At 56.7% G+C, this 15,981-nt stretch overlaps 2 protein-coding genes and 1 long non-coding RNA gene across 4 annotated transcripts; 1 reads left to right on the forward strand and 2 right to left on the reverse strand.

Annotated features, from left to right (window-relative positions):
• Window positions 1–24: 24 nt before the first annotated feature.
• On the reverse strand, window positions 25–7,497 carry VPS51 (VPS51 subunit of GARP complex). Of its 2 annotated transcripts, XM_080404558.1 has the most exons (10): window positions 7,072–7,338; window positions 6,206–6,335; window positions 5,965–6,111; window positions 5,441–5,663; window positions 3,964–4,705; window positions 3,503–3,721; window positions 2,484–2,705; window positions 1,970–2,091; window positions 1,427–1,514; window positions 25–800 (listed from the first exon to the last, which is right to left on the reverse strand). In XM_080404558.1, the coding sequence occupies exons 1-10, from the start codon at window positions 7,273–7,275 to the stop codon at window positions 540–542; spliced, it is 2,358 nt and encodes a 785-aa protein (XP_080260684.1). In that variant the 5' UTR covers window positions 7,276–7,338; the 3' UTR covers window positions 25–539. The 2 variants fall into 2 exon arrangements, with proteins under 2 accessions (XP_080260684.1, XP_080260685.1); XM_080404559.1 differs by lacking the exon at window positions 1,970–2,091 and having other exon boundaries at window positions 640–800; window positions 1,427–1,575; window positions 2,431–2,705; window positions 7,072–7,497.
• On the forward strand, window positions 7,376–14,361 carry LOC308070528. The gene is made up of 3 exons (XR_013930750.1): window positions 7,376–7,511; window positions 8,238–8,366; window positions 14,035–14,361. It is a non-coding gene; the product is annotated as an uncharacterized lncRNA (long non-coding RNA).
• BET1L (Bet1 golgi vesicular membrane trafficking protein like) lies at window positions 9,925–15,670 on the reverse strand. Its single transcript, XM_080404587.1, has 4 exons — window positions 15,186–15,670; window positions 14,624–14,715; window positions 13,797–13,853; window positions 9,925–12,147 (listed from the first exon to the last, which is right to left on the reverse strand). Exons 1-4 carry the CDS (start codon window positions 15,202–15,204, stop codon window positions 11,980–11,982), a joined length of 336 nt encoding a protein of 111 aa, XP_080260713.1. The 5' UTR covers window positions 15,205–15,670; the 3' UTR covers window positions 9,925–11,979.
• Window positions 15,671–15,981: the final 311 nt, after the last annotated feature.

Below are 15,981 nucleotides of genomic sequence, written 5' to 3' on the forward strand. Positions count from 1 at the left end.
CAGGCACAGGCAGGGGTCACAACACACAGCTCACACGTTTTATTTATTGTCCCCAACTGTGACAAAGAGGCTGTGCCTAGGGTGTTCCCAGGCACGAGGGGGTATACCAAGGTGGGGGATGACATACATGGTGTGTCACTGGGGCCACAAGGACAACAGAGGGTGTCAGTATATGTTGAAGGGGTCACTGGGGCAAGGGGACAATGTGGGGTGCTACCAGGGCTGGGGGAGGAGTATGTTGACAACATGGGGTGACCCTGTGCCGGTCTGGAGACAAGGGGTGTCCCTACATGTTGCCATGCGGGGGGATATGAGGCATCGTACTGCGTATGGAAGGACACAGGGAGCGTCCCCATATACGTGTGGGGATACAGGTCTGTCCCCAGAAATCTAAGAGGACCTAAGACATGTTCCCCCTCCAAGACACATCCCTGCTCAGCTGCTGTGCCCCATGGTGACACAGATAGCCCGTGGCCCTGTGTCTCACTGCTATGTGATGCCGTGTCCTGCACATCAACCCAAGCCTGTGTCCCCACGTCCTACCCCCGCTCGCAGATGAGCTCGATGACACTGTGCTCCATGGGGACAGGGTCGAGGCAGCGGTGGGCGGCGCTGGCAGCCACCTCATCCAGCAGCCCCTGCACCACCCGCTCGTCAGCGGCGAAGCGCCAGAGGTAGAGCTGCAGGTAATGGCCATCCACCTGCACCTGCTGCAGCCCGAAGCGCCCCAAAGTCCGCAGCCGCACACACTCCAGCAGCGTCTTCAGGCTGATCTTGATGATCTCTGTCAGCACCGACACCTGGGACACGGGGACAGCAGGGACACATGATGTCCCCACATCCTCGTGCAGGTGTGACTCCGGGCATTCCTGCCCTGGTCACCAGCCCCAGGGATCCCCCCAAGTCCCAACACGTGGGATGTGGGGACACATGGTGCAGGGGAAAGGGGGCTCCTGCAGCCTGGATTCTTCAAGTGCAGGGAGGCTTTAAGTCCCATCAGCATGGGGACATGGAGTACACCCTTGTCCTGGGTGCCACTCCCAAGGACCACCCCCGAAGCCTGGACACGTGGGACAGTGGGACACAGGGGACACATGGCACAGGGGGATGGGGACACTCTTGGCCTGGCTGTTGGGAGCACAGGGAGGCCTCGAGTCAAGTTGACACAGAGGCAGTCTTGCCCTGGTCACCAGCCGCAGGGACACCCTGACCCCGGCACCTAGGACAGGGGAGCATCAGGGGACAGTGGGAACACCCTTCTCCTTGTCATCAGCTCCTTGGGACCCCCTGGGCTCCAGCACCTGGGTCACGCAGACATCAGGGACAGCTGACAGCTGGGAAGGTGGGCACTTTAGGGACCCTGAGGACACAAGGACCAGGGGCCCTGGGGACATCTAGGGACATGAGGAAAACCCCACAGCCTCACCTTGTTGAACTCGACAGGGCTGAAGATGTCAATGCGTTCAGAGAAGAGCTTCTGGATGTTGCTGAGCAGGTGGGTGTCCATGGGGGCACTGGAGACGGACACAGGGACAGTCAAGTATCCAAGAAAGCCAAGGGATGTGGGGGCAGGGACTGCCAGGAGACACGGGGATGGGGACACCTAGATGGTCAGGGGATGTTGGAATAGTTTGGGGATGCAAAGGCAGGGGAACGTGAGGACGGGCGGTGGATGTGGGGACAGGACACAGAGAGACAAGACACTCATGAGACACAGGCACATGGGATCATCAGGGGATACTGGGACTGTGAGGGGGGAACATGCAGATGGCTGGGACACATGGGGATCACCAGGGGATACTGGGACATTCTCAGGACACGAGGATGGCCAAGGGATTTCAAGGTGGTGAGACAACACTGGGACAGTCTGGGGACACAAAGAATCTCATGGGGAAGATGTAGCAGGTACCACAGGGGTGACAGGGTGGTCCTGGGGGTGACCAAGAGGTGCCCGGGTGACAGGGCTGACCTGGGGGTGTAGCTGGGGGCGTAGCGCCCAGGTGCCCGTGAGCTGCTGTAGACGGAGAAGGCGCGCCGGCTTGAGTCACTGCTCTGCGCACGCCGCACCCCTTCCTCGAAGAGCTGCCCCACCTGCAGCACCGCACCCTCTCAGGGCTGGTATCCCACAATCACCCCAAAATACCCTCTGGGACCCCACCCCAAGCCACCCAGGATCCCTCAAATCCTCTGTGACCCTCCCAAAGCTGCCTAGGACCCGCAAAGATCCTCAAGAACCATATAGGGACCTCGGGCATCCCCTCTTGACACTTCAGGACCTGCTGGGATTCCCACCTCTCCCAGGAACTCTCTGGGACATCTGGGAACTGCCAGGGGACTTCAAAGACCCCTACAGAGACCCTCTGGGGACTTCCTGACCCCTCAAGGACCTTACGAGAACCTCAGGGCCTCTCCAGGGACCCTCTGGGATACCTGGAACCCCCCGGGAGACTCCAGCCCCTCTGGGCTTCTGGTGTTGTCCCAACCTGGACATCAATGGCAGTGATGTCCTCAACCACACGCTTCATGACGGCACGAACATTGCGGGGCTCGACAGTGCCCAGCCAGTCTCGTGTCTCCACACTCTTCCTGAGCATCTGTGCCACCGCGGCGCCCTGGACCTGCACGTAGTGATCGAGCAGCCGCTGCGCTGCCCCCCGCGCCTCTGCACACAGTACTGGTCCTGGTGTCACTGCTGGGCCCGTGTCCTGGGGGAGCAAGGGACATGGAGACATGTAGGAACATCCCCCACACCTCTGCACTCAGCGCTGTATCCCCAGGCCACGGGGCCAGTGGTGACAAGGGACATGTGGGGGTGCCCCCTGTGCCTCCACCACCTGATGTCTTGGGGGCACAGGGACATCAGGGGACTCATGGCATGCTATTCAGGCTACCCCACCTGCAGCAGCATTGCTGTCATGTATCCTTGGGGCATCTGGGGGGACTTGGGGACAAGCAGAAGCCCCTTGGGGACATGTGGAGGTACCCTCGGGGATGTTTGGGACACACTATCACAGGTAAGGACCCTTGAGCCCCCACTTGCACTGCCATCCCCAGAGTCGTGTCCTGGATGGACATAGGGTAATGGCAGGTCACAGGGAGGAACTTGGGACATTTTGGGGTCCCTCAGGGACATTTCAGGGCAGACAAAGACAGAAGGAAGGGCTTCATACCTCCACAAGCGCCATCGTCCCCACCACCACGTTCTGGGTGGATACAGGGCTACTGAGGAACCTGCAGCCATCTAAGGTACCACAGGGCCAATCGGGACACCCTTGGGGCCATTTTTGGGACCATCAGAGCATTCTGGATCCACTCAGGGATGTTTTGGGGAGCACAGACAGAAGGAAGATCCCCATGCCTCCACACACACCATGTACCACCACTGCGTCGTCAATGGACGCTGGGACACTAAGGGATGCAGAGCCATTCTGTGACATCTTGGGGACATGCAGGGTCCTCTTAGGGCCATTTTGGGCTAACTGGGGCAGTTCTGGGGGCTCACCTGGGGAGGAAACTGCTCATCAGTTAGGGTGAGGATGTAGCTGATGGTGGTGGCCTCATAGTCAAGACAGAGGCGGGCAAGGAGCAGCAGCAGGGCCGGGGGGGCTGCAGGGGCCCCTCGCTCAGCTGGGCCATCAGCGAAGCCACGGGTGGTGCGGCAGAGCCAGCGCACAAAGGCCACCACCAGCCCTTCGTGCACTGCCTCCACACAGAACTCCCCCTGCAACCAAGAACGGGGAGTTACACCCCAAAAATAGCACCCTGGGCCCCTGAAAACCCACAAACTACCTCGTACAAGCTCCAAACCGCCACAGTGAGCCACACACTGCCTCATGTAACCTCCAAATCGCGTGCCCCCCCAGCCTGCCCTGTGCAAGCCCCGACCTGCCCTGTGCCACCTGCAGACTTCCGTGTGCCACCCCCAGATTGCTCCAGACACCCCCACACTGCCTCACAACCCACCTTGAAGTAGGGCAGGCTGGCGAAGGCGACATCCTTGGCAGTGAAGAGCTGCACGTAGGCCAGGACGGCCTTGAGCTGGCCGAGGATGGAGGCCGCGAGCGTGGCCAGGAGGTCGGGCAGGCCGGGGCCCTCCTTGCCCGGGGGCCGGGGGGCAGCCAGCGCCTGGCGCACGTCACCCAGACACCCCAGGAAGAAGGTCTGCAGCGCCCGCAGGTAGCGATCGACCCGCTCGCGTGCCGCCCGGGCCACCAGCGCAGCACCTGCCTCGGCCCCAGCCTCGGGCAGCAGCTCAAGGAGGGCGCGGAGGCGACGGTGGAAGCGGTCAAGCGCTCGCACCAGCAGTGAGGTGTCGCCCAGGCCCCGCTCCAGCGCCAGGCGTCGCTCCAGCAGCTCGAAGTAACGGGTGGTGAGGGTGGCGGCGAAGGTTTCCAGGCGGCCATCCCAAGCCCCTGGGCGCCCCTCGAAGAGGCTGCGGTACGAGGCCGCGAGGAGGCACAGGTTGCCCACAAAAGCCGAGCTGCCGCGGTCGACGAAGTCAAGGATGTCAGAGGCGGGGGGTGGCGTGGTGGCGGTGCCGGAGGGGTCGGCTGGGGGAAGCTCAGCCTCCAGAGCTGCCAGCTCGGCCTCGAGGCGGGCACCAGCATGGCTCAGGAACTCCTCACACAGCTCCTCAGGTGGCTCTTCCAGCTGCAACAGCATCTCCACGCACTCGGTGAGCTCCTTGGGGTCCAAGGTGTCCTCCCTGGGGGAGTGGGGGAAACAAGGGGGTTACTTAGTGTAAGGTAAGGTTCTGGGATTAACAGCGGCACCTCAAGAAACCAGGGAACAAGCAGTAAAAGTCATCAGTAGGCTTCAGAGTAAAAAGTAATTATTCAAAACACAAAGGGGGATGAAAAATACTGAAGAGCATCAACATGTTCTGAAGTTAACAGCGAGTATTGTAATAAAAAACTGACTAAAGATCATCAGTAGGTTCCAGAGTTTACATTAATAATGAAAAAACACTAAAACTCCTCAGCAGGTTCCAGAATTATCCCTTTACCATAAAGATGGGAGAAAAAAACTCTGCATAATGTAACGTTTTAAAAGCTCTCAGCAGTGGTCAGAATTATTCCCCTCACTCTATGAATATTCTGCACAAAAGATTGTTCCTGGGGTTGCTACCAGTATGCTCCAGGGGAAATTCCCTCCTCCCTAAGAAGTTTTTTTGGGGCTGTTATCATTAGGCTCCAGATTTAACACCCCCAATCCCTTGAAAAGCTGTCTCCTGCAGCTGTTACCAGCAGGTTTTGGAGATGGTACCACAACCACCATCACCACCTACACGAAGGCTCTTTACTGGAATGGCTGTCTCCAGAATGAACCGCCTCCTTCCCCCCAAGGCTGCTTCCCAGAGCTGTCAGTAGGCTCCAGAGTGAACACCCCCCAAACCTCCATTTCCCAGAGCTGCCAGCAGCAGACGGCAGAGTGAACACACCGGAGGCGTGCGCGGAGGCGCTGCGCCAGGTCGGCCATGATGGCGTGGCTCTCATCCTCGATGGCACGGAAGGAGGGCAGGTGGCGGTAGTGACGGAGCACGGCACGGGCGCGGGCGTGGCAGCGCAAGGCTCGTGCAGGCTCTGCCCCCGGCGCTGCCCAGCACCGCAGCCGCCCCGGCACCTCCACCAGGGACTGCAGCTTCCGCAGCAGGGCCTGCACACCTGCAGCCAGGGATCCAGCAGCAGAGTTGGGGGGGGGGGGGGGGGCGGGGGAGAGGGCAAGAAAAGGGGTGGGGCCAGATTGCAGGGCAGGGCCAGGAGCTGGATCTGCCCCCCTGGGGTCCACTCCCCCCAGATCTGCTCCTCAGCCCTGCCACTCCATTATCTGCCCCCGATCCCTGGATCTATCCCCCCCAAGCCCCCCGATCTGCCACCCTCGGGGTTTCTCTGCATAGGCCCCTCAGCCTCCCTCCCACAATCCGCCCCCCAGATCTGTCCCCCGGGACCCTCCCCCTTCCCATACCAGCAAGCTGGGCACCACGGCGGTGCCGGTCCTGCAGTGCGGCACTGACACGGGCACTGGAGGTGCTGATGGCCTCCATGTTGGCAGCCAAATCGTCCATCTCTGCCTCCATGCGCCGGAAGTCGACCTTCATCTTTCGGATGGTGTCTGGGGAGAAGGAACCAGGCATCTGGGGTCCTGTGGCTGCCCAGGACCCCCCTGCTCCCACCTAGGCGCCCAGGTCCACCTGCTGGGTGCTCACCAGTGGCAGAGATGAACTTGTTGTAGTTCTCATAGAGCAGCGTCTGCATGTCACTGTCGAGGGCACGGATTTCTCGCCCCAGCGCAGCCTCACGGGCCAGCAACTGCCCCAGGGGGCATTCACTGCGCACCTGGAGGGGGGCAACAGCTGCACAACGGCCCCCAACCCCACTGCTCCCCACCTCGGTTCCCCACTTTACCCCTGGTAGCCTCCAATTGCCCCTCTGGGCTCCTCGCCTGCCCTCTGGGGCCCTAACTACCCTTCACAGCCCCTCTGGGATCATCACCTGCCCCTCGAACCCCCAGCTGCCCCCCCATGGTCCTCCCACCATCACCTGCTGCCCCCCTCACAGCCCTAACTGCCAGTGGGGAGCCTCACCTGCCCCCCCGGCCCCTAAATGCCACCTCGCACCCCCCTGGCATGTGGAAACGTCCCCCAGGAGCCTCCTCCTGCCTGCCGGGGCCCTCCTGGCACCCTCCGCTGCCCCCCACCCGTCCCCCAGGGACTGCCACCTGCCCCGGGCCCCCATCGCTGCTCCAGAGGGCCCCAAGGCCACCCCCACGCAGGAAGATCTACGGAGTCCCCGCACAGCCCCTCCCTGGGGGGCTCGGGTGGTGCCGGGGGGTCGCAGGGTCCTTCGGGGGCCCTGAGGGGCGCCCCCCAGCCCGGGTCCGCCGGGGGGGCGCTGGGAGGGGCTGCCGGCGCCGCCGAGGGGGGCCTGGGCGCTGCAGGGCGCTGCCGGGGGCCCCTGACCGACCCAGGGCTGCCGGGGCGCCCTGCCAGTGCGGGGCGGGGGGGAGTCTCCACCTCGGCCCGGGGGGCTCCCAGGGGCGAGGGAGGGAGGTCGCTGCGGAGTCAAAGGCCACCTTAGTGAGGAAAACTTCCGGGTCGAAGTGGGGCCCGTTGATGTCGGCGGGGTCCGGGTCCGGCTCTGCCGCCTCCGCCGCGGGCGGGCCGTAGTACCGCTGGAGCGGCCCATGGGGACGTCGCCACCCGGTGCCGCTGCCGGTACCGGTGCCGGCTTCGGGGCTACCCCCAGCCCGGCTCTCCGCCGCCTCCACCTCCGCCATCGCGCCGGGCCGTCCGGAGCGGCCGCCACTTCCGGCCCCGCCCCCCCGCACCTCTTCCGCCGGAACCGCCGGGCGCCGCGGCAACGGGCCGCCACGCAGCATGGCGGGCGCACTGCGGCCGCGGCCCGGGGCCGGCCCTGGTGGGGGACGCCCTGGTGCTGGTCCCGCGGCTGGGCTGGTGCTGGGGCCGCGGCGGCCTTCGTCCTGCCGGGGACAGGGGCTCCGTCCCCCGAGCGGTGAGCAGCCGCCGGCAGCCCCGCGTCTCCGCCGTCCCCAACCGCTGCTGTCCGTCTGTCCCTGGGCCTCCCCGGTGTCCCCATCCCCATTTCCACCTGGTACCGAGCAGGTCGCCGTCCCCACGGGGCTGCTCGACCCCTACCTGGAGGGTCCCCCTCCGCGTTCCGGGGGGGCTGGGGACGGCAGGGGACATGTCCTGTCTCCCTCCTGCTCCTCCAAGCTGAGGGCTGGCGATGGTGGTGGGGATGGGGAGAGCGACATTGGAGGCGTCGATGGGTCAGGGATTGTAGGTGTGGGGAAGGGGACATCAGCCCCAGCACTGCTTCCCTTGCCAGGTGGTGTGAGCGCATCCCCCTGTTTCTTGCTTGCAATCAACGTCTTTGCTTTGAGTGGCCTCCTAAAAACACTCGAGGGATGTATTTTACCCGACCCCCAAGCTCCAGTTCTCTGGCCTTCACGTGCCTCCCCAGAAAGGGCAGAAGTGCCAGGCAGGAGCAGCAGCAGCAGCCCCTCAGGAATGTCCTGGTAACACAGGAGGTTCCCAAGGAACGTGCCACCGGGACAGGGGGCGTCAGCTAGAAGTGCCCAGGCACACACGAGGCACGGCCAATGCCACAGACACTACATCAACTTGCCGCACCGGGCGGCCTCTGCTGAGGACAAGCCTTGTGGAGAACGAGGCACCACGGTCACGCTTAGTTTCCTTCTCACTTTTCCCCTTCCAGGTGACGCTGACTAAGCCCCAGGCACCTGCAGCTTCCACAAGACCTGCAATTCCCTGTCATCAGTTAACTGCACCCAGTAATTCCAGTAAACAACCATGAGCATATGGATGCAGACAGCAATTACTTCCGGTATGTCATCTTGTCCCATTATTACCAAATTATTTTTCTTTTTACATTTGCTGCAGTGATCCCAGCTACGTGTTACAGTTCAGCTTGTGTGTTAGCTGTGGCATTAGCGTTCAAGAAAAGTCCAAGTTATTCTGTAGCTAATGAGTCACCCTGGTGATTTGGAGATGCACCTTTAGATGGTGCTGCAAAACCATGCTTAAAGTAACGGTTCACAGCTGAGTTCTAATTCTTGGCTTATTACAGTTTCAATAAAAACACTCCCAAGTATTTCGTACATTCACCTTGAGGTGGGGTGTGTGTGTGAGGAAGATCTGCTCTCTCTCATTTTTATGCCTCAGAAAAAACATTGTAATCGTACTACTACTATGGGCGAGCACTGAAACCAAAACAAATTACTCAAATAACTAGATGTTTAGAAAATGCTGAAGGGCCAGGCGGTACAATATCTTCAAAAGACTAAGTCCCAATGCTAATGCTGTTACATATTCGATCCTGCGCCCTGTCCTTCTGTTGCCTTCAACTACTGTGCTGCTATTGTGATTAACCCCTGTTCTGAATTCTTCCTTCTCTCTGATTTTGCACTTCCTCAGCCCATTCACTACGGTGCAAGATTCTTTTGCAACATGCCTACAGGTGACACATCCTAACTCAGTTTTCCCAAGAACTTCCTAATGTTGCAGCTCTTAATTTTCAGAGGGTTGGGCACGTTATGTGGTGCTATAACTGATTTCTGTAACAAGACTCCCTACACATACAAATCCTCCCAATGGAATCAATTGCCCGGCAATGCTCACACATCTTTCTCTGCGCATTGAAGCCTTTGCTCCAGCCACGTGCTGATGCCCAATAGCGGGAAACACCACACCAACAGGACATGGGCACCTGCTGGGAAAGGCAGCAGCAGAAGCCCAGAGAAATGCCCAGAGCAGGAGGAGACTGCGCAGTGCCCACAGCGTCCTACAAACGCTCCCTCCAATCGTGTGGCTGCGCTGGAGTGGGAATCAGAGGGGGGCACAACTCACCTGAGGTTCAAACCCCTTTAACTTAAATTTTTCAGTTTTAAACTTCTGAGGTTAATTAAATATATGTTTTTTTAAATCCTTTTTTTGAGTTCTAGAGGACTTCAAAGGTTCAGATACAAAGCATTAAAAATAGGAAAATATTTCCTCGGCAAAGAAGGGCCAAAGGCAAGTCAGACCTGGACTAATAGCAGGACTACTTAATACCTAGACCAGCACAGAAAGATACTGCAGACAGTTCCCCCAGCAGCTCAACTTCTGAAGTATCACTTGTTCAGAGAGAATACTGGAGTTACAAGTCACCTTCTGAAACGGCACAGGCAGATGCTGCAGAGCAATGAAGACCTGCTCCTTCCAAGCTAGGGCAGCTCTGCTCAAATATCCATACTTCAGTCCATTGAAGACACACTGTTTCTCGGCATAATGCTGAAATTGGGTTTTGAGGCTGCAGGTTCTCTACAGTTCAAGTAGAACAGCTGAGTGGTCTGATCTTGGCATTGCTAACATGTAAGCACATGGAAAAAAACATGAGCAAAAAATTCTAAAAACAGAACTTTATTTACAACAGTAAAAGCAAATAAACCCCACCACCACTGTGAAGACCAGGCCATTCAGTGGCCTTTCATCATAAGTCATCTGCTTCAGAAAATAAAAACAAAGTCCATCAATTCACCCATCATTCTTCCAAACAAAAAGAGTTCAGAGCTGCCACATCTTACCAGAGAAGCAGGAAGAACCAAAGACAGTCATTGCTGCCTCCTTTCTACTTGCCTTCCCTGCATTTTTTTTCCCACATGGGGTGAGACAGGGGGAAGACATCTAATCCAGTTATGAGAGTATTTTGTTAGCAGTTTGGTACAGCCAGAACAAAGGACAACACAGTCCATTTACAGATCTAGATCCGGCTTAGTCCAAGGACAAAGGAATTCCTAATGGGTACAAGGGGAAGGCCAAAGGAAACATCCAGTCGTTGATGAATATAAGCTTGCTGGAGAGGAGAAAGACTGTAAAATCAGAGGAAGAATACTTTAGTCCTGCAGAGGCAGTTGTTACAGGAAGGTAAGAGAAGCAAATAAGCAAAGACTTTCAAAAAGGAAGACCAGAACACATGAGCAGTTGGTACAGAAAACAGACAAGATGAAACACAGCAGCTCTGCTCAGCTGCTTTGGAAAGTGGAAGGTTTATACAACAGGCAGTGGGGTTTGTCTGAAGAGACGAGTGTTTGATTTTAAATTCTTTTTTCTTTCCCCTAACAGACACAGTATTTTTAAAGTTACAGATCTCTTACTTCAATCATAGGGAAGACTTAAATAATTCAGGTATGGAAGAATGGGGTCATGAGGCGAGCAAGCAGCCCAGCGAAAGGCAGGGTGGGTGAAGGGAAGATGGATTTCCCAGGTACTGCACTCCCAGAGCTGCGTGCACCACCTCAGGAGAGGAAACCTGGCATGCATTGCACCTTCATCGGGAATGACTGCTTCGCAAACAAAGCCGGCAGGGATGTGCCTCGCCACACATCTGACAGGAGTGTTGCAGGCAGGGATCCCCAAAGCACTACCAAAGGCAAAGCAAGTGCTTCTTACGTTACTTTCTACATGAATAAATAAACAAATCAACCCTCCGATCAAATCTTTCCTTGACCTCTTGCCACTACCCCACCACCACTGTTTGGGACATTTCACTTGACCTCAACCTCTGCTTTTATTTGCACATCTTCCCAAAGTGCCCAAATACCAGGGTACCACAATAACTGAAATTAAGAGAACCTTTTGCTATCAGATTTTCTTCACACTGATTTAATAGTCTAAGGGAGTGCATTTGCAAGTGCGTGGGAAGGTACTGGAAGATACTATATGTGTGTAAATCAAGGTGGCTTATGGACTTCGGATCTTTCTTGCAGAGTTCATCCCCAGCTTTACCCAGGCTGATAAAGATGACCAAGCTAGTCTTGCTCCTCTGCAACACTTCACTGCAACAATGATAGAGTACCAGGGTCCAGATCTACTGCTAACTTCATTTCAAAGCAGTACAGATTTCATTTCAACCCAGGGACACCGAGGATATTAACAGGTCCCCAAGTCAAGGGGAAACTGAGACCAGGTATTAGCTGAGGGGCCACACTGGAATGTAAGTCACAGATTCATACTAACAAATGTGATAAATCGACATCCTAAACTCTACAGCTTCCAAAGCTCAGCTGGTTTATTAAACATTTAAGTATCAACAAGTCTCTGGATTTCTCAGCCACATCTGCTCACAAGCTTAGTGCTCAGTATCAGTAAGGAGGTAACACAAAAGTGGCCCTTAAAAATAGGCCGCAAGACATGGACAAGGCAAGAGATAAAGGCATAAGCATTTAACACCATCAAAATTGTGTTAGACATGAAAATCCATTTAGAATCAAACATACTCATTTTATAAAGAGATGTCTGAGACCAGTCAGAACAATGACAAGAGGCTGGTGGAAAGAAAAATTATTTGGAAGGTCTGTCTGGAACATCTCAAAGACTCCACCACAGGGCAGACTAAGAAAGGCATTGAACAAGTCTGTCAATCGTCATGTTTTTCGATCTGTAAAACTTGCAGAACAAGCTCAAGTCCCTGCTTTTGACACAAGATAGTAGAGGATGAAGAAAACAACAATCAGTCCTGCTGAAACAGAACAGAGCAACTTGCGATTATCCCTCCCAGATCGCGTCATGGTGGAGAAACGCTTCACACTGCCGGTTAGCAGGCCAGTCACACTCATAAAATCTGAATCCTGAATGAGAAAGAATAAGACAGAGGCATTAAAAACAGATGAAGATATCCCTGAAGAATCTCCCACTTCCTGGCTAAAAAACATTTGCACGGAGAGCCACACAGTAGCTGCTGGCCTCTCTGCGCTCATCACATCTCTCCCAGAAGGTCCTGCCCCTCCTGTGCCCAGGCTGCAGGAGCAGCACCAACGAAAGAGACAGTGGAAGGTCTGTTCCAGACATAAAACAAACTGCCTCCCCTTTTTTTAAAACAGGGTCAAGCTACCTGCTGCTGAACTGTTCAACTGTACCCATGCAGCATATTCTGCCTGAAACAGCTTAACAGCAACTTTACAAGCGAGCACTTCATCTAAAGGAACTGTCCCTACACAAAGCCATTAAATGTACAGCATCACAGGCTCACAAGCACATAAGAAGCTGCAATTTCTTGCCATTAGTTCTATTTTTTTCTTCGGCATGGAATGGCACGCATGTGCAACTTTGCCAGAGCATGGGCAAACAATTCTCAAATCAATGCAGTTCAGGCATTTTCATTTTGACTTCTGGTCTTTTTTCCTTATCCACGAATTATCTGAAGCTTCTGCTCATGCTGCTCCTGAAATGCTTCAAAACCTTCTCTGTAACAGCAGCACAATTTCATGCTGATTGAGGGCTTCACCTTTAAGGTCTTTTGTCATTACACCTTTTATTCCAGTTCTCCATGCTTCTAATTTTTGGGCTGAGCAAGTATCCATTTCAGATGCTCCAACACTGTCAGCATACACCGTTACTAAGCTTCCAAGCTGAGCTTACACCTTTGACTCAACTGGTTTCAACACTACAATTATCTTTTCTCTTGCTTCCACATACCAGCTCTCCAACATCCGGCACAGGCAGAAAAGGCTCTCCGAGCACCAGAGTTATGCTGCCGATCTCCTTCTCAAATCTCTGGGTGGGCTTCCCCTTCCTCTTGCAATTCAGTTAACGAATTACCTTCCCCCTAAAAAGCCATAGCAGGTAACCCCTCTGCTACAGGGATGTGCTATTCTGCCCTTTCCCCCGTGCACTGTGACTTCCCATCAGCAACTAAGGCTTAAAAGGCAGATTACTCTGGAAAACAATTTTGGTTTTATTGGGTGTTGCGTGTCAGAAAGATGACAGAACAGGGCACCAAACAACCTCAATGGACCCAGAGCATCAGCTTTGCTCCTTCTTTCCAAAGACATCAGTGAACTACAAACTCCTGACAGGTAGCCTGTGTTTCAGGGGTTACAGGTACGTAACCCAGACAGATTTATACAGCAATACCAAAAATCACAGGAGCATCTGAGGAACAGGCCCATCAGGCAGCTCTTTAATCCCAGTAAGGAGGTAATCTTCACCTGGGAGACTTCTGAAATGTGCTGTCCTACATCAGTCTTCCCAGGTGCTAAATACCACCCGTGTTGCCCATTCAGAGAAAGTGATATTAGCAGCTGCCAAGGATCTGATGTTTATGTATCTAGAAGTCTACTGGAAACCGGTTTAGTTACACTCCCTGGTTTGCCAAACCGACCACTGGGATCTGACTTTGTCTGCTAACTTTGAACTGCTGTTAAACTTCCACAGTTCAGGTAACTGCTGAGAGGCAGCACAAAAAAGTCAGCCTTTTTACATTTCGTGGGTTCCTTACCATGCCGTCCAGGTAACGGTTTTGTTCATCAGCATCTTTGTCAATATCCAGAGCCAGCTACACAAGATAAGGGCAGAAATGGGTATTAATGAACTTCTAATGCAGAGAGAACCTCTAAAGCATCTAGTGCTGGTAAAATTTGAAACGCACATTAGAAAAGCAAGCCACCGCTTCCCCTCTCTACACAGACAGACAGAGGCTTGTTCAGTAGAGGAATAAATTCTCATTTTGGTTTCAGGTTGAACTTCTCCAGCTCTGCAACACTGAAATTAAAGCTCGACTGTCTGAATCTGTCATATATAGGACAGGAGCATTTAAATGCCGGGACACAACAGCGAGAATTCAAGTCTTCCCTTCTACAAGGTGAGTCACTGACCTCTATTAAACCCTAAATCAAAGTATTTGATGTTAGTAGGAGCAAACTAGCTTTAAGAACACCTCTTATTACAGATATGAGCATTTTTCAAAACTAATTTACCTGCCCTTTTATTGTGACTTTTTTCCCCGAGAGGTGCGCTTAGCAATACCCCTCTGTGCAGCTTTTATGTTTCTCCCTGTGCCTAAAACTCCTTACCTGAGAGCTGCGAAAGCCACACCATTCCCATCAGGTGACGTTGCTAAACCTCAAAAGGAAAGTGGAAATTCATAAAGCCATCTCTGGCATTCCACAAATAAAAGTTAACCACCCTATCACCAACAACTTAAGAGTCATTAATACTTAGGAAGCCCTCTATGTTGACCAGGAGCTCGCATCCCCCGCAAAGCCCTGGAGAAGGATGCCCTGTCCTTCCTTCACCGCAGCGCCCGCCACGAGCTCAGCAACTCACCGACTTCAGCCTGGTGACCTTGTTGGCTAGGGTGTCTGCCATACGCTTGTTCTCTACATCCAGCATATCCTCCACGGCACCTGGACTCTGACCTTGGGGGGGGGGGGGAAACGCGGAGCATGAGTTTTATCTGGCCTGATACAGCTACTGGTGCGGTTGCTCACCCGACGTGGCAGGCGAGGCAGAGCAGGCTCGTTGCCCGGCCGGTCTGGGGCTTGCCATGGAAGCCTTTACAGCTGCCCCCTCGCACCTGCAACCTCGGGGGATCAGTGCCACGAAACGCTCCCCAGTTCTTCGTGACAAAACCGCCCCAAACCTTCCCCGGACGGGCCGGACTGGAAGCCCCGCCAGGCCGCTGGGCGCAGCACAGGGTTCGGCAGCACGGAGCGCCGCCGGGCGCTGGGCAGAGGGGCCGCCCGGGCCGGGCCGCCGCCTGCTGCAGCTCCCGAATGGCGGTGGCAGCGCCCCCCTGCCCCCCGGGGCCGCTCCCCCACAAACGGCGGCGGCAGCGGTGACCCCCCTGCTCGCCCCCCACCTGGGCCCGGCCCCGCCGACCCCTCACCTCGGCCCCACTCCGCCATGGCGGCCACCAGCCCCGCCTCGCCGGGCGGAGCCGCGCCGGCCCCAGCCAAATGCCCGCCGCCCTGCCCCGCTGTGGGGTTTCTCCGGTGCCCGCGGGGCGGCTGTCGGGGCCTCCTCAGGCCTGGCCCGTCCCGGCCGCGGCTCTCCGGGCCGCGCCGCGGAGCGCCGCCGGGGGAGGGCCGGGGCCAGGAAATGAGGCAGGAAGCCGGGGCGGCGGAGAGGAAGGGAGCGGCGCCTCCCTCCGCGCCCCAGCTCGCTCGCCGCTCCTCTTCCCCGCCGGCGGCCGGGCCTAGCGGCCTCCTCTGGCCCGGCCCGGCCCTGCCCTGCCCTCGCCGCGGGGCCGAGGCGCCCGCTGGGCCGGGAGGGCGGCGGGCCGGAGGCCCCTGCTCAGGCGGGCCGGGGTCGGGCGCGGCCCCGGCCCGCTCCGGCGTCTCCGAAGGAGTGCAGGTACCGGCAGAGCCCTGCGCGGCCTGGTGTCGGAAGGTGCAACGAGATGGCAGGGGATGGAGGCCGCAGTGTGAGGGGGGCGCTGGCGGGTGTGGAAGGGCGGGGGGTGCCCGGTGCTGCCACCTGCTCTGGCCTTTCCCCCCACGGACGGCGGGGGCCGCCCCCCAGCGCTGGGGATGCGCTGCCGCCCGGGGGCCAGCCGCCAGCTCCCCGGCGCCACCCCTCCCGGAGGGCGACATGTGCCCCGGGTCCCGGAATCCTTCGTGGCTGCGCCGGGGCGCCCCGGGACCCCCGAACAACCCCCGGGGCGGGGGGGGCCAGGCTTGGCC

Source organism: Falco punctatus (assembly GCF_963210335.1).
Source record: "Falco punctatus genome assembly, chromosome: 10".
Lineage (NCBI taxonomy): Eukaryota > Metazoa > Chordata > Aves > Falconiformes > Falconidae > Falco > Falco punctatus.